Below are 22,588 nucleotides of genomic sequence, written 5' to 3'. Positions count from 1 at the left end.
CTTTCTCTTTTCTCTTTTCCTCTCTCTCTCTCTCAAATAAAATCTTTTTTTAAAAAGATTTTATTTATTTATTTGACACAGAGAGAGATCACAAGTAGGCAGAGAGGCAGGAGAGAGAGAGGGGGTAAGCAGGCTCCCCGCTGAGCAGAGAGCCCGATGACGGGCTCGATCCCAGGACTCTGAGATCAGGACCTGAGCCAAAGGCAGAGGCTTAACCCACTGAGCCACCCCGGCACCCCTCAAATAAAATCTTTTTAAAATTTTTTACTTATTTATTTGAGAGGCAGAGAGAGCAGGGTGATGGGGAAGACGAAGGAAAGAGACAAGCTGACTCTGTGTTGAGCACGGAACCTGGTACAGAGCTCAGTCTCAAAACCCTGAGCTGAAAAGAAGAGTCAGACACTTAAATGATCAAGCCACCTAGGTGCCCCACATTGATTGATTTTCATATGTTAAACCAAGCTGTATTGCTGGGATAAATTCAATTTGGTTATAGCAAAAAGCCTTTTTATGTGTTGTTCAATTCAGTTTGCTATTATTTTGTTGAGTATTTTGTTTCTATAATTATAAGAGATACTGATCTGTAGTTTCTTGTGGTATCTTTGGTTTGGGCCTCATGCAATAAGTTGGGAAGTGTTGCCTCTTCTATTTTTTGGAAGACTTTGTGAAAGATTGATGTTATTTCTTCTTTAAACATTTGGTAGAATTCATCATTGAAATCATCTGAGTTTGGGATTTTTGGGGGGGGATTTTTTTGTTGTAAATCAGTCTCATAAGTCTGTTCAGATTTTCCATTTCCTCTTGAGTCAGTCTTAGTGGTTTGTGTCTTTCTAGGAAATTGTCCATTTCACCTAGGTTATCTAATTTATTGACACACAGTTGTTTGTAGTATTCTCAGATAATTCTTTTTATTTATTTAAGGTTGGTAGTGATGTGATCTCATTCATTCCTGATTTTAGTGATTTGAGTCTTCTCTCTTTTATTTTGGTCAATCTATCTAAAGTTTTGTCAATTTTGTTGATCTTTCAAAGAACCAATTTTAGTTTTGTTAATTTTCACTTTTGTTCTTTTGCTTCCTATTTCATTTATCCTGCTCTGATCTTTGTTATTTCTTTCCTTCTGCTTGCTTTGGGTTTAGTTTCCTCTTGTCTCTAATTTCTCATGGTAAAAGTTAGTTGATTTGAGATTTTTTTAATATAGGCATTTGTAGCTATAAATGTCCTGTTATCTGTTATCTCTGTGTTAACTACATCCAATACATTTTGGGATGTGTTTTCATTTGTATAAGACATTAACAATAAAACATTTTTAATTAAAAAAAAAATAAGGAGGACCCATGGTGGGATGTAGTCAAGCTGGTAGATAACCAAAGCCACATGTCTAGACCTTGTTCAATCACTGATGCTAAATGGATCATAATATTTCAATAAGCAAAAAAATCTAGAGATGCCTGGGCTGGCTCAGTCGGCAGAACATGTGGCTTTTGATCTTGGGGTCATGATTTGACGCCGCAAATTGGATGAAGAGTTTACTTAATAAAAAAGAAAGGAAAAACCAAAAAAGAAAAATCTACTATGTTCAGTATGCTTTTCACCAGTGCGCAACTTGAAATTTTGTGCTTCTCAAAGCTTTAACTATTTGACAAACTGAAATGTGATCTGGCTGAGAAAATTTTCAAAGTCAGAAAAGTCATAGTACTAGTGACAGAAAACCCTGTGCAGGAGCTAAACACCTAGAGAGTCTAGTCAGTTTTGAGGCTATCCACATGACCAAAAACCCAAACTACCTTAACATTTCTTCAGAATAAGGTGCCAAAATGAAGGATGTACATGTTCACTTTGTGGGGAAAGAAATTTTGTGGGGTTTACTACCAACTGTGTCAAATTTTCTTGACAAGCTGGTAGATAACCAAAGCCACATGTCTAGACCTTGTTCAGCTATTATGAAATAGCTAAAAGTAAAAAAGTGCTTGTTATAAATGAAGATTTTCATAAAGGTTTATAGTCATGTTAAAAATTTTATTCCTAAAAAAATTTATTCCTAGTGATCATCTTTCTTAACTGTTAAGCCAAGTGTGCCTGGCAATCAGCTACATTATTTTGTAAGTTCATTGATTTGGAAGTTATAGCTTTTTAATTCTCCCCACTCTAAGCAATATTGAATTTATTTCGGAAACTTTGCTTTGGGAGAAGAGAAACTTTTTATTTTAAGATTTTATTTATTTGACAAAGAGACACAGTGAGAGAGGGAACACAAACAGGAGGAGTGGGAGAAGGAGAGGAAGACTCCCTGCTGAGCAGGGAGCCCAGTGCAGGGCTCTATGCCAGGACCTGGGATCATGACCTGAGCTGCAGGCAGACACTTAATGACTGAGCCACCCAGGCACCCCGAGAAACTATTTTTTAAAATTGAAGTATAATTGACACACAGTGTTACATTAGTCTCAGGTGTACAACATAGTGATTCATGAACTCTTATGCTAATACAGGTGTAGCTACCTTTTGTCACTGTACAACACCATTGACTGTATTCATTATGCTGTACCTTTCATCCTTGTGACTTACTCATTCTGTAACTGGAAACCTATTTCTCTCCCTCCCCTTTCCCCATTTGGCCCATTCTTCTATCCCTTCTCCTCTGGGAACCACCAATTTGTTCTCTGAATTTATGGGTTTATTTCTGTTTTTTGTTTTTTTTTAATTTATTTTTTAAAAGATTTATTTGTTTATTTATTTGAGAGAGAGAGAGAGAGTACACACACCCATAAGCAGGAGGAGGGTCACAGGGAGAGGGAGAGAATCTTAATCAGACTCCCCACTGAGCACAGAGGAGCCCAATGCGAGCTCAGTCTCATGACCTGAGATCCTAACCTGAGCCAAAACCAAGAGTTGGAGGCATAACTGACTGAGCCACCCAGTTACCCCTTGTTTGTTTTTTAGATTGCACAAATAAGTGAAATCATACTGTATTTGTCTTTATCTGACTTATTTCACTAAGCGTACTACCCGCTAGGCCCATCCATGTTGTCACACACGGCAAGATCTTATTTTTTATGGCTGAATAATACTCCATCATATACATATACCATGTTTTTTAATGTTAATTTTTTTTCAAATTTTTATTTAAATTCTAGGTAGTTAACATACAGTGCAGTGTTGGTTTCAGGACTAGAATTGAGTGATTCATCACTTACATAAAACACCCAGTGCTCATCTTATCAAGTGCCCTCCTTTTTTAAAAGATTTTATTTGTTTATTTGACAGAGAGAGATCACAAGCAGACAGAGAGGCAGGCAGAGAGAGAGAGGGAAGCAGGCTCCCTGCTGAGCAGAGAGCCCGATGCAGGACTCGATCCCAGGACCCTGAGATCATGACCTGAGCCGAAGGCAACAGCTTAACCCACTGAGCCACCCAGGCGCCCTCAAGTGCCCTCCTTAATACCCATCACCTACTGAGCCCATCCCCCACCTGCCTCGTCCATCACCCTTCAGTTTGTTCTCTGTAAGAGTCTCTGTGGTTTGTTTTCCTCTCTCTTTTTACTTCTCTTTTTTTCATACCACATGTTCTTTATCTATTTACCTATCTTGGGTTACTTCTATATCTTGACTATTCTAAATAATACCAAAGTAAAGTAAGCATGTATATATATATTTTCGAATTAGTGTTTTTGGGTTTTTAGGGTAAATACCCAGTCGTTGAATTACTGGATCATATGGTGATTCCATTTTTAATTTTTGAGGCACCTCCATACTGTTTTCCACAGTGGCTGCACCAATTTACATTCCTACCAACAGTGCACGAGGGTTCCTTTTTCTCCACATCTGTGCCAACACTTGATATTTCTTGACTTTTTGATATTAGCCATTCTGATAGGTATGATGTGATATCTCATTGTGTGTGTTTTTTTAAAGATTTTATTTATTTATTTATTTGACAGAGAGAGAGAGAGAGAGAGAAAAAGAGATCACTAGTAGGCAGAGAGGCAGGCAGAGAGAAAGGGGGAAGCAGGCTCCCCGCCAAGCAGTGAGCCTGATGTGGGGCTCGATCCCAGAACCCTGAGATCATGACCTGAGCTGAAGGCAGAGGCTTAACCCACTGAGCCACCCAGGTGCCCTCTCATTGTGGTTTTGATTTGCTTTTCCGTGATTATTAGTGATGTTAAATATCTTTTCAGATCTTAGTTGTTGTTTTTAATTAAGCTCTATACCTAATATGTAATTTGAACTCAAGACCCCCAAATCAAGAGTGGCATGTTCTACTGACTGAGCTAGCTAGGCACCCCTATAGTGTTTTGTTTTTGTTTTTGTTTTTTTAATAGTTTCCATGCCCAACACTGGGCTCGAACGCACAACCCTGAGATCAACAGCTGCATGCTTTACCCACTGAACCAACCAGGAGCCTCACCTGGTTTTAAATATAACTCTCCCCTACACCAAGGGTTTGGACAAGAAAAGTACAGGGTGAGCCTAGAACACCTTATTTCATCAGAAAATATGGAAGATCTCCAGCCACCTGGTGGCTTAGTCAAGCATCTGTCTTTGGCTCAGGTCATGGTCCCAGGGTCCTAGGATCAAGCCCTGTGTCAGGCTCTCTGCTCAGTGGAGACTCTGCTTCTCCCTCTGCCTGCTGCTCCCCCTGCTTGTGCTCTCTCTCAAATAAATAAAATCTTTTTTTAAACTTTTTTTTTAAATCAGAGAGAAAGAGTGAACACAAGCGGGGGGGGAGCGGCAGGCAAAGGGAAAAGCAGGCGGCAGGCAGAGGGAGAAGCATGCTCCCCACTGAGCAAGGAGCCCAGTGTGGGACTAGATCCCAGGACTGTAGGATCAATTGTGAAGTGCTCAAAAATTCATGGAGATATCTTAAAACAACACCAGAACCAGCTGAAAAGGCTTATACTGACTGAATCTGGGACAGTTTTGATGTCAAAATGAATAATGATATTGATGGATTTTAACCTATTGAATAAAATAGGAATCCATGAGATTGCATCGATGTAAATAAATATATTAATAAATAAATGTTGTAAAGAGAAATCTTTGCCCTAGAGTAGAACTGCAACTAATAAATGTAGAAGTAGTAATGAAATGAGATTTATACTATGGTTATGTCCTTATACAATGAAGTGTTTAGAAGTAATGGGATATCATGTGTACAATTTATTTTCAAGTGGTTCCAAAAAATAATAGAGAATATATATAATATTATGTATTGTGAGATATATCTATATATTTGGAAAATAGTTTGACAGATTTTTTTAAAGTTAAATATATCTATTCGTCTGTTGAAAGGCATCTTAGCTCTTTCCACAGTTTGGTGATTGTGGCCATTGCTGCTATGAACATTGAGATACATATGGCCCTTCTTTTCACTGCATCTGTATCTTTGGGGTAAATACCCAGTAGTGCAGCTGCTGGGTCATAGGGTAGCTCTATTTTTAATTTTCTTTTTTTTTTTAAGATTTTATTTATTTATTTGACACAGAGAGAGAGATAACAAGTAGGCGGAGAGAGAGGGAGAAGCAGACTCCCTGCTGAGCAGAGAGCCTGATGCGGGGCTTGATCCCAGGGCCCTGAGACCATGACCTGAGCTGAAGCAGAGGCTTAACCCTCTGAGCCACCCAGGTGCCCCTATTTTTAATTTTCCGAGGAATCTCCACACTGTTTCCTAAAGAAGCTGCACCAATTTGCATTCCCACCAACAGTGTAAGAGTGTTCCCCTTTCTCTACATCCTCTCCAACATTTGTTGTTTCCTGCCTTGTTAATCTTTGTGATTCTAACTGGTGTAAAGGTGGTATTTCAGTGTGGTAAAGAAGATGTGGTCCATATATACAATGAAATATTACTCAGCCATCAGAAAGAATGAATACCCAGCTTTTGCATCAACATAGGTGGGACTGGAGGAGATTATGCTGAGTGGAAAAAGTCAAACAGGGAAAGTAAATTATCATATGGTTTCACTTACTTGTGGAACATAATGAATAACAGGGAGGACATTAGAAGAAGGAAAGGAAAAGTGAATTGGGGCAGATCGGAGGGGGTGATGAACCATGAGAGACTGTGGACTCTGAGAAACAATCTGAGGGTTTTAGAGGGGAGGGGAGTGAGGGGCTGGGGGACCCTGGTGGTGGGTATTAAGGAGGGCATGTATTTCATGGAGCACTGGGTGTTGTATATAAACAATGAATCTTGGAACACTGCATCAAAAACTAATGATATATTTTATGGTGACTAACATAACACAATTTAAAAAAAAAGTTAAACATACACCTGTCTTTTGACCCAGCTGTTTCACTCCTGTGTATTTACCCTAGAGAAATTAAAACATGTTCACACAAAGACTTATACACAGATTTTCATAGCTGTTCTGTTTGTAATAGCCAAAAACCTGGAAACAATTCAAATATCCATCAGTAGTAAATGGATAAATGAATTATGGTTTATCTGTACAGTGAAATGCTACCAGCAATCCAAGAAACACCATGGATGAATCTCAAAATAATTATGCAGAGTGAAAGAAGTCAAACCACCCCCCAAAATAAAAAATAAAATGAGTACATAATGGATGATTTGATCTATATGAAATTCTAGAAAATCGAAACTGTAGTGACATAAAGCCATATATTGGTGGTTGCCTGGAGACTAACGATGGACTGGGGGTAGGGTGAGATGGAGAGTACAGGGAAAGTTAGCAATAATGGATATGTTAATTATCTTTTTTTTTTTTTTTTTAGATTTTATTTATTTATTTGACAGACAGAGATCACAAGTAGGCAGAGAGGAAGACAGAGCTAGAGGGGAAAGCAGGCTCCCTGCCGAGCAGAGAGCCCGATGCGGGGCTCGATCCCAGAACCCTGGGACCATGACCTGAGCCAAAGGCAGAGGCTTTAACCCACTGAGCCACCAAGGTGCCCCAATATGTTAATTATCTTAATTGTGGTGGTTTTACAGATATATACATATGTCAAAATTAACCAAATTTTATACTTTAAATATATTCCATGTATTGCACACCAATTATACTTCAATAAAGCTGTTTTTAAAAACCTTACTAATCATTTCCAAAGGCTAGACCAGAGAGATGGTAGTGGTAGCTGAGGTAGTTCTGAGACTAAAGTTCTGAGCTCTTTCTTCCAGGAACAGAGCTATATTTAGAGTGCTGGGGTTTAGGATCTTTCCCATGAGATCAGAGCTGACTCTGGGCCAGTGAACACTCATACAGTTAGACCAAACAGATGCTCTATATCCAGGAGGCAACTTTGGGGACTGTTCCCCAGACCACAAAAATGAATCAGATGAGTTTTGATAATCAAGAAGTTTTCTATCCTTTTCCTTAGTAAGAGTTGGAAGATGGTTTTGGGCACAATCTTTATCTAGATCCACATTGTCTAGTAAGGAGGAAAAAAAGAAGAATAATTAAAAAGAAAAATTAAGTAAACTAACAGCCCTATTTGATATTTTTATAAAGAGAATGCACTCTCTAAGACTTTTAATCATAGAAAACAAACTGAGGATTGCTAGAGGGGAGGGAGATAGAGGGATGGGGTAACTGGGTGATGGACATTAAGGAGGGCATGTGATGTAATGAGCACTGGGGATTATATAAGACCCATGAATCACAGACCTCTACCTCTGAAACCAACAACACATTATATTTTAATTGAATTTAAATTTTTTTAAAAAGAGAGTGTACTTTCTAGACAGGATGTTGAGTCATATCTTATTCTGGAACAATATGGAATGATACTCCATATCCAGGAATGATATGTAACAATAAAGAGATCCACGAGGACACATTACATATCCTTCCTAAATTTCCGTCAAACACTCCAATCAAGAGAGATTGAAGCCCTTTGGACAAGATACAATGAGACACCTGATGGATTAAAAAAATTACATGAAAAATTAATCTCTATTTAACCTTTTCTGGAACTTTAGCTAAGAATATAAAAGCTCAACCACCCTTGAACAGAATGAGCCGGGAAGAATTGGAGGACAGCTTGTTTCGTCTTCGTGAAGAGCACCTGTTGGTGAAGGAGCTTTCTTGGAAGCAACAGGATGAGATCAAAAGGTACCTTGTATTCTCTTTAAGTCTTTAAAAGCTGGGGAACAAAGGGGACCAGGGGCAAGTAAGAGAAAAGCTTTTTATTTGCAAAATGAAACCAAAAATCATATTGATCATTTACTATATGCAGACATATTATAAGGGTTTTTATGTATTAACTAAATATTATAAATACAATTAACTTATTTATTACTGTGAGGGAGGTGCTATTAAGAGGAAAAGGAAAGGGGCACCCGGGTGGCTCTGTGGGTTAATAAGCATCTGCTTTCGGCTCAGGTCACGTTCTCCAGGTCCTGGGATGGAGCCCTACCTTGGGCTCTGTGTTCAGTGGGGAGCCTGCTTCCTCCTCTCTCTCTCTCTCTCTCTGCCTGCCTCTCTGCCTACTTGTGATCTCTCTCTCTCTGTCAAATTAAAAATCTTTGGGCGCCTGGGTGGCTCAGTGGGTTAAGCCGCTGCCTTCGGCTCAGGTCATGATCTCGGTGTCCTGGGATCGAGTCCCGCATCGGGCTCTCTGCTCAGCAGGGAGCCTGCTTCCTCCTCTCTCTCTGCCCGCCTCTTTGCCTACTTGTGTTCTCTGTCAAATAAATAAATAAAATCTTAAAAAAAATAATAATAATAAATACAATCTTTAAAAAAAAAAACGAAAAGGAAATAAGTAAGTAATTTGCTTAAAGTCACAGCTAGCAAGCAAGCGGCAGCACCGAAAGCTCTTAACTCTGAAATTATACTATATACAGTGACCTTACAGTATTGGCTTTCCAAAAGTGGATCTCTTGGGTGGGGACCTGGAGAAGATTCTGAGATGGAGTGTGGTTAGATAATCAGATGGGAAGAAAGGGAGTTCTGAAAGTTCAGATTTTATCTCTAGGACATATTTTGAGGATATTGGTGTCAGTGTCTTTTAGCGAAAGACTAGCAGGAACATACCTGTATGTTTGAGCAGGTGGTGTTTATTACTAATTATAGCTAGAGAAATGCACACCATGGAGAACTATGTTTATTTCAGTAAGAATGTGTTGGAAAATATCTGTTATAGGATTTGAGTTTCAATTGGGTGATTTGTGGGAGGGTCCAAGGTAACAGGAGTTTGCTCCAGATTTGATACTGTTAGAAAGCAGGGAAAATTCTGTGTTTGGATATCTCAGTAGATTTTTTTCTTTTAAGGTATCATTTATTGGGGCACCTGGGTGGCTCAATGGGTTGAGCCTCTGCCTTTGGCTTGGGTCATGATCCCAGGGTCCAGGGATCGAGCCCTTGGCGGAGAGCCTGCTTCCCCCATTCTCTCTGCCTTTCTCTCTGCCTGTCTGCCTGTCTCTGCCTACTTGTGATCTCTGTCAAATAAATAAAATATTTTTAAAAAGATATTTATTTATTGAGAGAGAGGGAGAGGACAGAATGTGCAAGTGTGCGAGTTGGGGGAGGGGTGGAGGAAGAGGGAGAAGCAAACTCCTTGCTGAGCCCCAACCCCCCACGCCCCACCCCCACCGAGATCATGACACTTAACCAACTGAGCCACACAGGTGTCCTGATACTTCAGTCAATCTTATCTACAGAGAATGTAGACTAGAGTGAGGCTAAAGCTATAATTGGTTAGAATAGCAGTCACTCATTAACCAGGAAAAGAAAATGTTTGGTATTTTGTGTGTGGCACAGTGACCTTGTTTTTGTCTGTGTTTGGACAAAATTATCCAATGGCCTTGTTCAGTATCACAGTATCATGGTCTCAATGGCCTTGTCTGATATTGGTGTTCTGTGAGGTATGTCCAACAGGATAATAACATGGCCTAGCCGTGAGCACCAGGCCTGCTTCAAACAACACTGGGAACTGGTTATGTCAGATCAATTCCCCAATGTCAAGAGCAGCTTTTTGCTTTCTCACTGATAATCCCCAAGAGTGGTTCAGAGCTGCATTAAGAATATTCAAGATATTGGGGCACCTGGCTGGCTGGGTTGGTTAAGTGTCCGACCCTTTATCTTGGCTTGGGTCCTGGTCTCTGGGTCATGAGTTCAGGCCCTGCACTGGGCTCCACACCCAGAATGGAGACCACTTTAAAAAAAAAAAATGCACAGATACAGGCTTCTATTGTATGCCAGCCCTCTTCAAAGTGGAGATTCTTTTGCATTGTGGAGAACTCAAGAATCTGGCCAAAGCAGAAGGTTGCATAGGCCAAAAAATCTTACTTCTTGGTTGATAATAAAAAAGAAACCCTCGAGATTATAAATATTAAGTGCCTAAATTAGATTCCATCCTCCTGACTCCTCTGGCTTTGGGCAAATTACCTGGCTATATTTCATGACTTGATTTCTCTATCTGGATATAAGGATATGTAATAATAGCTAATTCTACAGTGCTTACAACACACAGCAATGCTCTAAACACTTTACATATATTGACTTATTTAATCCTCATAACAATCTAATGAGGCAGGTGCTACTTTTATCTTTATTCATAGATGAGGAAACTGAGAACAAAATGTTAATGACGTGCCGAAAGCCACATAGATAATATGTCAGAATTGGCAGGCAGGAGTCACAGAATCTGATGGCAAGGATTGAAAGCATGATTTTAAGTCAAAATGACCTATTGTAGGTCAAAATGACAAATAGTGGGAGTGCCTGGCTAGCTCAGTCTGTAGAGCCTGCAATTCTTGATCTTGAGTTTGTGAGTTTGGATGTAGAGATTACTTGGGAAAAAAAAGATGACAAACAGTGATTGGCTATCCACTATAAGTAAGGCTAGGCATATATTAAGTGCTACTGAGGTGTATACTAGGGGCTGTGGAGGAGTAACCCTTAAAGTTGGGTGCATATACAGGGGTGTGCAGACAAGTGGGACGGGAAAAGCAAATATTAAAATTTCTTCCTATATTTAATTATTTCCCCTTTAAAAATTAGTCTTTTTTTAAAAGGTTTTATTTATTTATGTCTCAGAGAGAGAGAGAGAGAAAGCAAGAGAGGGACCACAAGCAGGGGGAGCGGGAAAGAGAGAAGCAGGCTTCCTGCTGAGAAGGGAGCCCGAAGTGGGGCTCAATCACAGGACCCTACTAGAAGGCAGACGCTTAACAACTGAGCCGCCCAGGAGCCCCTAAAAATTAGTCTTTTTATGTTGTAATATGAACACAGTTTATTAGGACAGAAGTAAATGCATATAATTTAAAAATAGATGTATAAATAAATCTATTGAGGAGTGCTCCAAACATTTTTTACTAAAATGATTTTGTAATCATTGCAATAGAATGGACAAAGAGGGACACCACAGTGTTCCCTGCCCTCCAAGAACTAATTGTGGATAGAAAATTGATTTTAAAGTATACATAACAGATCACAGTAGATAAATTTATATCACAGATCAGTTCATGATAATGTATCACCAAATCAACTGTAGAAATAATAACATAATTCACAGAAGGAGAAGCCATTCCCACTATCTCTACTTTTGCTCCTAGGATGAGGACAGCATTACTCCGGCTGACATCGATGGGCAGGAACATGAGGGCAGAGGTGGCAGAGGCAGAGCAGCCTGCCAGACTACGGCAGAATGCAGGGTGCCGGCAACCCCCCCACCAAGCACCACCGCCCCCTGATGCATGGGCTACAACTGCAGTTCCAGCGTGTTGTCCGCCCTGCTCCCGACACTCCCAGCCCTGGGTCCATGTGGGACACAGACAGCTCCACACTGCTGTGCGGCCAGTGCTGGAGAAACCCAAGAGGGGTTGAGGTTCAGAACCAAGTTTCCTTCCAACAGTGCTGAAACCCTGGGAAGGATTGATGTGTCAGCCCCATTTTCCTCCTCACTGCTTTATTTCACTCACCACCTCATTTAGTCCTTTTGTTCCCAGTGCTTTCTCCCTCCCTAAAATCTTGTTGTCCTGGGTGGTTTGCCAGGTTCAAAATTCTCACTTCAGCATGAAGTACTGCTGAGGAGAGAATCGGACTAGCAAAACAGGAATTTTGCTGCTTAAGTTCTGCGGTGGGCCTAGAAAGTAGATTAGAATTGACATTGATGTCCCCACTCCAGTGTGAAAGGCAGTGATCTTAAGACAGGTCTCTCTCTAAAGGGCCCTTGGGATCCTGGGCTAAGTGGCTGTGCCTCTAAAGACTGGGTCTTTTCGCTTTTGGGGGGAAGTGGACTCCTTAAGAAACTAGAATCACAGCTAGGTCTCCTTCCAAGAAAAGTGCACATAAGACATAGTCAAAACTTTGCATACAATTCCACCAGTCTAGGGATGTCCAAAGTCCATTTCTGAAGTCCAGGCCTAGAAGTCAGGCTATAAGTGAGCAATTGCAATTTCTCTTCTTCTTGTATTCTAAATGGCTGAGAGTCTCTGGCTGATGGAAACCCAACATTGAATTAAATAAAATGTTCTGTGTAAATTTCCTTCAGCTAGCCCACCCACCGCACTGGAATGAGGTGTCTCTACTCTGGGGATTCAGTGTGAGCTTTGTTTCGTATGGTTCTATATTTTCAAACTTCCTACTGGAGCCAAACGAATCTTTGAAAAAACAGCTAAAAGTAGAAAAATCAAGTAAGTCTAAGTTCTATTTCAGTTTGACTTCAGCATTATTGAGTACCAGTTACATACCAGACGCCAGAGATAATGACGCATTAGAGTTAGACACACAGTCCCTTTCTTCTTTGTACCTTTCTTCTTTCTGTTTATACTCTTACTTGGCAGATTGTGGTACCGCTGGCTTAGTAACTCTGTAGTTGCATATCTTTGCAAGAGTGGACTGAGAACCTCTCCTCTGGGATTAGTGATCTTTATGAGGATTTCCCCCAGGTCTCAAGGCTCTCTACTTTTAGCAGTTGGTGTTCTGGAGAAATTCTGTTGCAGAGTCTGCATCTTCTGTCTAAACTTTTAGGGCCTACTGACAGGCTGAGCTACACAGCCCCTCCCACATTCAAGAACCATGGGACAAATGGGAAGACCAGAGGTGAAATATCCAGTGAACTGTGAGTTCTTTTCATTTATCCTGCACTGTTACACTTTCAGCTTTAATTGGAAATACATCATTTAGGGAACAAGTGAATGTTGGCATTTTCAGGTCTTCCCAACATAATCAGAGAAGACAAAAGTGCACCCTTGGTCAAATGTCAACTTTATTTGCTTAAAAATGGGAAATAATCGGGGCGCCTGAGTGGCTCAGTCAGATATGCCTCTGCCTTCAGCTCAGGTCATGATCCTAGGGTCCTGGGATTGAGCACTGCATCTGGCTCCCTGCTCAGTGGGAAGCCTGCTTCTCCCTCTCTCACTTCCCCTGCTTGTGTTCCCTCTCTCTCTGTGTCAAATAAATAAAATCTTTAAAAAAAAATTTAGAAAAATAGGAAATAACCATCTGTCTTTGAAGGAAAGACAAATAAGACCCTCTCCTTAATTGAAGGTATTCCCTCTCTTTCCCTTCCTATTTTTCTCCCTTAGGTCATAATTCATTTATATTTCTGTTTGATACTTGAAAGCTGTATTTGGTAAGATTATCTATCACACATATCAAAATTACTAACTCCTCTAATTTGTCTTCATCCATGTGAGAACTCAGTTCTAAACCCCTGAAAGAGCAGTTCCTATCTCTTCTTTTTTGTGTGTAATGTTCTTAATTATCAGAGTGTAATTTCTTTCAGCAAAGTCATAATTACTACTAAACTCATTGGTCTGCGCATGCCTAACTGTGCTCATATTATGACCAGCAATACTATGCTAGTGGAAGAACAACCCAAGTCTCCTGAGAAAATGTGGTCCAAAGATGAAGATTTTGAACAGAGAAGCTCTTTGGAGTGTGCTCAGAAGGCCACAGAACTTCGGTAAGAGTGTGGCATTCCATGCCTCGAGCCATATGAGCTGAAAAAGTAAGAGATTCTTATTTGTATCTTTACTCTGCCAGAGGAAAGGAGAATTCTTGGGATTCAATTCAGTCTTAAATTCAATCTGAGAAATAGATGTAGATTCCCATGTGGGTTAAGAAATGATGCCCCTAAAGAGAATGTTTATGTGTATTAGAAGATCTACTGTTTTATATCACAGAAGGAAAACTTCTCTTTTTTTTTTTAGATTTTGTTTATTTGAGAGAGAGAGAGAGAGAGAAAGAGCATGAGAAGGGTGAGGGTCAGAGGGACAAGCAGACTCCCTACCAAGCAGGGAACTCGATGAAGGACTCGATCCTGCGACTCCGAGCCAAAGGCAGTCGCCTAGCCAACTGAGCCACCCAGGTGCCTAGAAGGAAAACTTTTTCATCCCCATCATCAGATAGGCGTTCTAAGCACTCACTGAGCATCAGTTTTTAGAGAACATTTTTTTAAAGTAGACTTTATTTTTTAGAGAAGTTTTAGATTCATAGCAATACTGAGCAGAAGGTACGGAGACTTCCCATATACTGCTCATCCCCACACACCACACACTCTCAACATCCCATACCACAGTGGTATTTTTGTGACAGTGGCTGAACCCATACTGATACATCATTATCACCCAAAGCCCATAGCTTACCATGGGGTTCACTCCTGGTGTTGCACGTTCTGTGGGTTTGGACAGATGTATAAACATGTATCCACCATTGTAGTATCATAGAGAGTAGGTTCCTTGCCCTAGACATCCTCTGTGCTCTACCTTCTTATCCCTCTCTACCACCGTACCTCTAGCACCACTGATCTTTATGATTTTGCCTTGGCCGGAATGTCATATAGTTGGGAAAATACACTATACAGTCTTTTCAGATTGGCTTCTTTCACTTAGCAATATGCATTCAAGTTTCCTCCATGTCTTTTCATGGCTTGATAGCTCATTTCCCTTAGCAATGAATAACTTTCCATTGGATGTATCACAGTTCATCCATTCACCTACAAATGACGTTTTGATTACTTCCAACTTTTGGCCGTTATGAATGAAACTGTTGTAAACATTCGTGTTCAAACATAGTTTTCAATCTGGAGATCTTTTAAAACCAAGAAGACTAGAGGATTGGTGGGTAGATGGGGTTGGTTAAATGGGTGATGGGTATTAAGGAGGGTACTTGTTGTGATGACTATGAATGTTGTATGTAAGTGAAGAATCACTAAATTCTGCACCTGAAACCAATATTAATCCACATGTTAACTAACTGGAATTTAGATAAAAAATTGGAGGAAAAATAAAAGAAATTTTCTATTCCAAAAAAGACAATATTGAGAAAATAAATGATATGTGAGGTAATACAATATCAAACTACCACACAAAATAATTAAATAAAATCAAAAGCTTGTGTATCTTATAATAATACAGATTATTTCATGTAAACAGATCCTGAAAATTAAAAAACAAACAAATCCACAGAAACCTGGACCCCACCCCAGAGATTCCTTTTCAATTATTTAGGTTGTAAAGACTTCCCCAGATGATTCTAATAAGCAGCTAAGACTGGGAATCACTGAGATAGAGCCTAATGAACCCAAATCCACCTCAATACTTAGAAATAATAAAGAAAATGAGGTCTTCTAGGTTGAGAAATAATAATCTTCCCCTGTGTTTCCCTCCATATCCATACCTTTCTGGTTTCTCTAAGGAGACAGGACCCAGACTCAGCTGGACTTTACGAGGTTGAGAAATTGTGAGCACCATAATTTTAAAAATTACTATTATGTTTTCTCATAACACAGACTTTAAGGTTGGTGGTGTCTCTGTTGAATCCCAGCTCTTATGAGGAGAAATGGGAGAGAGGAGATTATTTATTGGAGTGTACATTTGCTTCCTACTTCTGGTATGCTGTGGGTGAGATAGAAAGGCAAGAGGCGAGAGGAAGATACTCTTATTTGGTGCAGTATTGAGAGGGGAGATGTTTAATTCTGTCCATTCACAGAATGTCTTAACACTGTTTTCTTTCTTCAGCGCTTCCATTAAGGAGAATATAGAGCTGATTCGGCTTAAGAAGCTCTTACATGAAAGGAATACCTCATTGGTAGCAACAAAAGCACAGTTAACAGAAGTTCAAGAGGTGAGCTGCCAGGGCAAGCCAGTGTGGGATGGCCTGGAATACCCTCAAATCTCAGACCTCTGGTGTCTTTGGTTGTTTGAGAAGCCCTACTGGGCCCAATCAGGCATCCAGTTCCAGTGGAAACTGTCTGTTGCCAGTTTGGGGGGAAAAGAGAGTATTATTTTCTCCATTGCATACATGGAAGACCACAAATAAGAGCAATTAAACTTAAGCACACAACTTATAGGGAATATTCAAATCCAAGCCTTGCAATTCCAAATCCATTCTTCTTCCAATACTCCATTATCTCTCTTTTAGGAAGAAGGCTCAAGCTCTGCCTTCTAAGGTAGAATTAAGTGGGGTTAACCTGAACCAGAGTTAAGGTCCCAGCCAAGGGTCACACCAGAATGTAATTAAGGTGAGAAGCAAAGAGCAGGCCCAGGGGAAGGGAAGGAGACTAGTCTTTACTGAGGACTCTCCATGTGCTGGACTCTGTCTAGTTGCTTACCGTCATGATCTCATTTAAGCCTGACAACAACCCTCAATGTAAGTACATTTAACGAATGAGGAAACTGAGACTCAAAGAAGTTAAGTAACCTGCGTAAGTCATAAAAATACTTATGTGCGCAGAGCAGGCTTTGAGTCCAATTTTATCTGGCACCAAGTCTTATGATCTTTTCTCATTACCACATAAGAGAAACTCATATATGAATGGTGGAAATGGGGCATCAAGTGTCTAAGTGATAGATCAGCACCATTCTTTTATTGACAAAATATGTATGGAGTACCAGGAACTGCGCAAAGCACTGGGACACAAAGATTACAAAGTAAAACAGCTCCTACCTTCAAGGAACTCACCAGAGCAAGAGAACAAGATGTAAACAAATACAGCTATCCAAGTGCAGGGTAGTGGCAGGAACACAAGAGACACGAGAACACAGAAGTCAGCTCTTCCAGAGAATGAGGTGCAGGATCCAGAAAGGGTTCATAAAGGAATATACTCATGAGCCAAATATTGGGATAATGAAAGATTAGCAGGTGTTAATAAGTGTGCAAGAGAGGGGAGGGTTTTCCTAGAGAGGAGAGGTATAAGCCAGGCCACAGAGGTGAAAAACATGAGGGACCGGATCATGGAAGCCTTATCAGGATTTTAGACTTTATCTATAGACAGTGGGAAGCTGTAGAAAGGTTTGAAACAAGTTGATAACATGATCAGTTTTTTCCCCAAAGTGATTACTTTGCCTTTTTTTAATGTTTGAAGTTTTTTGAAATACATCTTAATAAAGAAATGGTACTTTAAAAAATAATGATTATGGGGCACCTGGGTGGCTCAGTGGGTTAAGCCTCTGCCTTCGGCTCATGATCCCAGGGTGTTGGGATCCAGCCCCGCATAGGGCTATCTGCTCAGCAGGGAGCCTGCTTCCTCCTCTCTCTGACTGCCTCTCTGCCTACTTGTAATCTCTGTCTGTCAAATGAATGAATAAAATCTTTAAAAAAAAAATGATTAACTCTGGGTGACTCAGTCAGTTAAGTCTGCCTTCGGCTCAGGTCATGATCCCAGGGTCCTGGGATCAAGCCCCACATCGGGCTTCCTGCTCAGCAGGAGGCCTGCTTCTCCCTCTCCCACTCTCCCTACTTGTATTCCCCTTGCTGTCTCTTTCTCTGTCAAATAAATAAATAAAATCTTTTAAAAAAATAATGATTAACTCTGAGTAGTAGAGTTATAGAGGACTGATATAGTCTTTATATTTTTCTGAAATTTTCAACTTATTGAAAATCACAAAACCAGAAGGAAAGATCATCTGGCGGTGGAATGAATAGTACAGGTTGGCTGATACACGTAAAGTGATCAGGTAAAAGATGACTGCAGTGGTCCGAGAGAGACAGATGAGGGTCCCAACCAAGGCAGTGAGAGAGGCCCACAGAGAAAGGACTATATTGGGAACTTCCAGGAAGTAGAAGAATGGACTTCATCACCAAAAGGGTAGAGGAAAAGGAGAAATGAAAGATGATTTCTGGGTCTCTGCATGAGCAAGAAGATGATGGTGGTATCTTTCATCTAGATTGGCTGCAGTTAGCACTGCCCTGGTTTCTTCTGTTCTAATGGGAATAAAAGGCATCTTCACAAGGTCAACCACCAAACCTGTTTCAGAGAGAACTATGCACATGCTTTTATTCTTTTGACTTGGTTAATTTTGGTAGCACTTACAGAATGTGGAAACATGGGAAGGAAGATAATATAAAATTGTAAGGGCAAACAGCAACATTTTTAGGGTTACATTTTTTTTTAAAACTCCATCTACTCGTCTTCATCACATTAAAGGAAAAAAGGAAGCAAGCCATTCTGAATCCTTACCCATGTTAGTTGTAGTGGTAGAGATGAGCTAAAATGGGGAGTAATCACCCACAATTGTTTAAAATGTAGGTTTTACGATTTGTTTTTCTCCAACAGTTTGCCTTTTTAGTCATCCTTTATCTTGATCCCTTAGCATTAAATGTGGTGGTCAGTAGCACAGACTCTGAGTTAGACAAGCTGAGGTAAAATACTGCCTCTGTCTCTTGATAGCACTGTGACTGAGCAAGTGACTTAACTCTCTGAGTTTTGGTGTTTCATTTATTTAAAAGATTTTATTTATTTATTTGACAGAGATTACAAGTAGGCAAGAGAGGCAGGCAGGGAGAGAGAGGAGGAAGCAGGCTCTCTGCGGAGCAGAGAGCCCGATGTGGGGCTCAATCCCAGGACCGTGGGATCATGACCTGAGCCGAAAGCAGAGGCTTTAACCCACTGAGCCACCCAGGCACCCCTGGTGTCTCTTTTTTTTTTTTTTTTTAATTTTATTTATTTATTTAACAGAGAGAGAGATCACAAGTAGGCAGAGAGGCAGGCAGAGAGGGAGAGGAGGAAGCAGGCTCCCTGCTGAGCAGAGAGCCCGATGCGGGGCTTGATCCCAGGACCCCGAGACCATGATCCGAGCCGAAAGCAGAGGCTTTAACCCACTGAGCCACCCAGGCGCCCCAGTGGTGTCTCATTTTTAAGGTTTCAGTAATAACTATGTCTCAAATATGCTGTGAGAATTAAATGAGATAAAATATGTGAAATCATTAAAATCAGCATAATGTAACAGATAATGAAACACACAGTACTGCTCAGCCAATAATAGCTTTTGTAGTTAGTTTGATTAGTGTTGCTTTTTCTTTCCCTTTTTTTCCTTTTTTAACAATTTATTTATTTATTTGACAGAGAGTGCAAGCAAGGCAAGCAGAGGAGTAGCAGGCAGAGGGAGAGGGAGAAGCAGACTCCCCACTGAGCAGAGAGCCTGATGCAGGGCTCAATCCCAAGACCCTGAGTTCATAACTTGAGTGAAGGCAGATGTTTAAACCACTGAGCCACTCAGGTACCCCAAGTGTTGCCTTTTCTGTTTCTAAAACTGGAGAGAAAACTTTTCTTTTTAAATATTTTATTTATTTCACAGGGAGAGACACAGCGAGAGAGGGAACACATGCAAAGGAAGTGTGAGAAGGAGAGGCAGGTTTCCCTCTGAGCAGGCAGCCCAATGTAGGGCTCAATCCCAGGACCCTGGGATTATGACCTGAACCAAAGGCAGATCCTTAACAACTGAGCCACCCAGGTGCTCCTGGAAAGAAAACTTCCTGAAGCATGCTGAGTGAAGGACTGCACCTACTCTGAAAATAAATATTTTTCTTGGATATTCCACCAAATGCAAAACAAATGTGAATAAATGGCCCTTCATGCTTTTTAAAAGAAATTGCATCATCTGTTATGTTCACAAACCTCCTGACAAGCTAGGGTAGGAAAAAGTAGCAGCAATTAGTAAACAAGTATACAAATTGACTTGATTTATGAGAATTTTTAAATATCTCTTAAACTAACCATTTAAACATTTGTATTACAGAGATAAATATCAAAACGAATATCAAGTTGATAAATCAGTGGAACAATATGTATTTCTTTCTTTCAGGCATACGAAACTCTGCTCCAGAAGGTACAGAAGATTCCTTGAATCTCTATTTCTTAGTAGTAAGAGGAATAAAACCCAAAGAAATTTGTATTAATCTTTAAATACCATAATACCAGAATTTAGCCAAGTAAATCGAAGTTATTATGACCTAAAATTTCTATTAAGACAAATGTCCTATTACCATGATCAGAAGATATTTATTGTGGCATTTTCATTCAGCTGAAATCTGAAGTCTGAAATACATGGCATAGTATTTTTCAGCCTATTCCTAGAGAGAATTATATAGTATTTGTTCAGAAATTCCTAGGAGTATTCCTCTAGCATGTATGAGGTGATGAAATATAACAAATTATTGCATACCTTCTCTGATGTTCTTAAATGTCCAGCACCATTCACTCCTGTGAGTGGGGTGCAGGTGAAGCCAGGTGAATTACCATGATTAAAAGTTACTAAGTCAGAGTTCCCAGCATGAACAGCCACAGCTGTTCCTCGCCAGAGATGTTCACCAGAAAAAATGCATACTTAACTTCTTGAGTGAACATGTCACTTTGTTAGGTGCAAAGGGAAAAGTGTATTACCCTAAGAAGCATTCAGATAGCTTAGAACATGAAGGCAGCTACGAAAAGTTCACTTCACTTAGAGCCAGTGTTCAATTTGGACCTTGGGAAAATTTATGCTCAGGAACTATGCATCATAGTTTCCTGGAGTGGAAAATCCTCACTAACAGGGAAACAATAATTCCTGAGAAATACTAGAGTGATAGACAATGCTAATCTACAGTGCAAAGGCACTGTGCTATTAATCAAAGTCATTCTTCTTGAGATCCACTAGGGAATGCTAAAGTTGCTGGTATCTTGAGACCATTTTTGCTGAGTGATATGACCATTCCCAGAGCAACTTTCCTTTTGCCCCAGAATCAGGGAATCCTGAGTACAGCCCATGATGCCCTCCTGGGGCAAGTGAATGAGCTCAGGGCAGAACTGAAGGAGCAGAGCAAGAAGGCTGTGAGCTTCAAGAGCCAATTGGAAGATGTGTCCATCCTGCAGATAACACTGAAGGAGGTAAATAACAATACTAATTGAAAGGTGGCATCCATTATAAGTTACAATCCAATTTCACAGATGTTAAAAAGTGTATTTTACCAACACTATGGCTATTTCATTTTTTCAAGTGAGAAAAATGAGGCTCCAGGTGGTTAAGTAATTTGCTCAAGATTACACCATTAGGGGAAAAACTGGGATTTATAGTTATGTCTGTTCTCCAAAGTTTTTGCTGTATTATAATGTTCTGCTGCTGCTTTAACAGTAGAAACCCAGATACCTTGAAAATGTGCTTCAGAGAATCCTCATTATTTCCAATAAAATTTCTATCACAGCAGTTGCTTCAAGCCTTACTAGTTGAATGGCTCCTCATAGACGTGAGACATGAAAATAGAAAGCTTCCTATCCAAGCCCCACTCTGCTGCAGAAAGGGGAGACATTTTCAAGTGATGGGTGTTACAGTTTTATCTCAGGCATTCTACTGTGATTCTTAGTTTCAGGAGAGAGTTGAAGATTTGGAAAAAGAACGAAACCTGCTGAATGACAATTATGAAAAACTCTTAGAAAAGTGAGTACCAAGTTTGGGTCCCAGAGTACTATTTGTTATAAAAGAAAATTATAGAAAAGTGCCCTCACATTCTAAAATAATGTCTAGTGTGGGTAAGGGAATGCTGGTACTCAATACTGTTAGTGGGAATATAAAGTGGCACAGTCTATTTGGAAGGGAATTCAGTGCTATCTATAGAAATGTGAAACATGCATAAACATGTATTTGCAAAGATAATGTATGATAAGAATGTTAATTACTACATTGTTACTAATAGTAAAAAAAAAAGTGGAAACATCCAAATTTCCTTTGATAGGTATTGATTAAATAAATAATGTTGCATCCCCACATTAAATACTATGATACTGTTAAAAATGAGGTAGACTTATATGTCTAAGATAGATTATTAAAAGAAAAGTTGTAACAGAATATATTAACTCTGACTTAGTTTATGGGGGATTTGTGTGTGTGTGTGTGTGTGTGTGTGAGAGAGAGAGAGAGAGAATCAGCAAACCCCTCATGAGATGAAAGGATTAGAGTAGGGTGAAGAGGCACTTTCACTTTTACTTTACTTTTACTTTTACTTCTGTATCTTTTTAATTTTTTTACAACAAGCATATATTAATTTATTAATTTTGAAATTTAAAATACCTGGAAGTTGGGGCACCTGGGTGGCTCTGTTGGTTAAGCATCTGCCTTTGGTTTAGGTCATGATCCCACGGTTTTGGGATTGAGCCCTGTGTCAAGCTCTCTGCTCACTGGGGAGCCTGCTTCTTTCTCGCCCTCTGCCTGCCACTCCCCGTTTGTGCTTTGTGCTCTCTCTATCTATGTCAGATAAATAAATAAATAAAATCTTTAAAAATAAATACCTGGAAGTTTAGGGGCATCTAGGTGGTACAGTTGGTTAAGTGTCCTATTCTTTGTTTTGGCTTATCTCATGATCTCAGGGTCATGAGATTGAGCCCCACATCAGGCTCCAAGCTCAGCCCAAAGTCTGCTAAAGACTGTCTCCCTCTCTC

General features: G+C 40.0%; 1 protein-coding gene across 1 annotated transcript in view; it reads left to right on the top strand.

Annotated features, from left to right (window-relative positions):
• The window catches only part of LOC116590082 (X-linked retinitis pigmentosa GTPase regulator-interacting protein 1-like), a 45,262-nt gene extending 23,668 nt beyond the window's left edge, over positions 1-21,594 (top strand). The window contains exons 3-10 of the mRNA XM_032341747.1: positions 7,935-8,067; positions 11,508-11,773; positions 12,925-13,015; positions 13,748-13,861; positions 15,918-16,023; positions 19,983-20,006; positions 20,897-21,043; positions 21,517-21,594. Of these exons, the coding sequence (XP_032197638.1) occupies positions 7,935-8,067; positions 11,508-11,773; positions 12,925-13,015; positions 13,748-13,861; positions 15,918-16,023; positions 19,983-20,006; positions 20,897-21,043; positions 21,517-21,594 (959 nt within the window). The remainder of the gene's footprint in view (positions 1-7,934; positions 8,068-11,507; positions 11,774-12,924; positions 13,016-13,747; positions 13,862-15,917; positions 16,024-19,982; positions 20,007-20,896; positions 21,044-21,516) is intronic.
• Positions 21,595-22,588: the final 994 nt, after the last annotated feature.

This window comes from Mustela erminea, chromosome 5 (genome assembly GCF_009829155.1).
Source record: "Mustela erminea isolate mMusErm1 chromosome 5, mMusErm1.Pri, whole genome shotgun sequence".
Lineage (NCBI taxonomy): Eukaryota > Metazoa > Chordata > Mammalia > Carnivora > Mustelidae > Mustela > Mustela erminea.
This window is presented reverse-complemented; position numbering and strand designations above follow the sequence as displayed.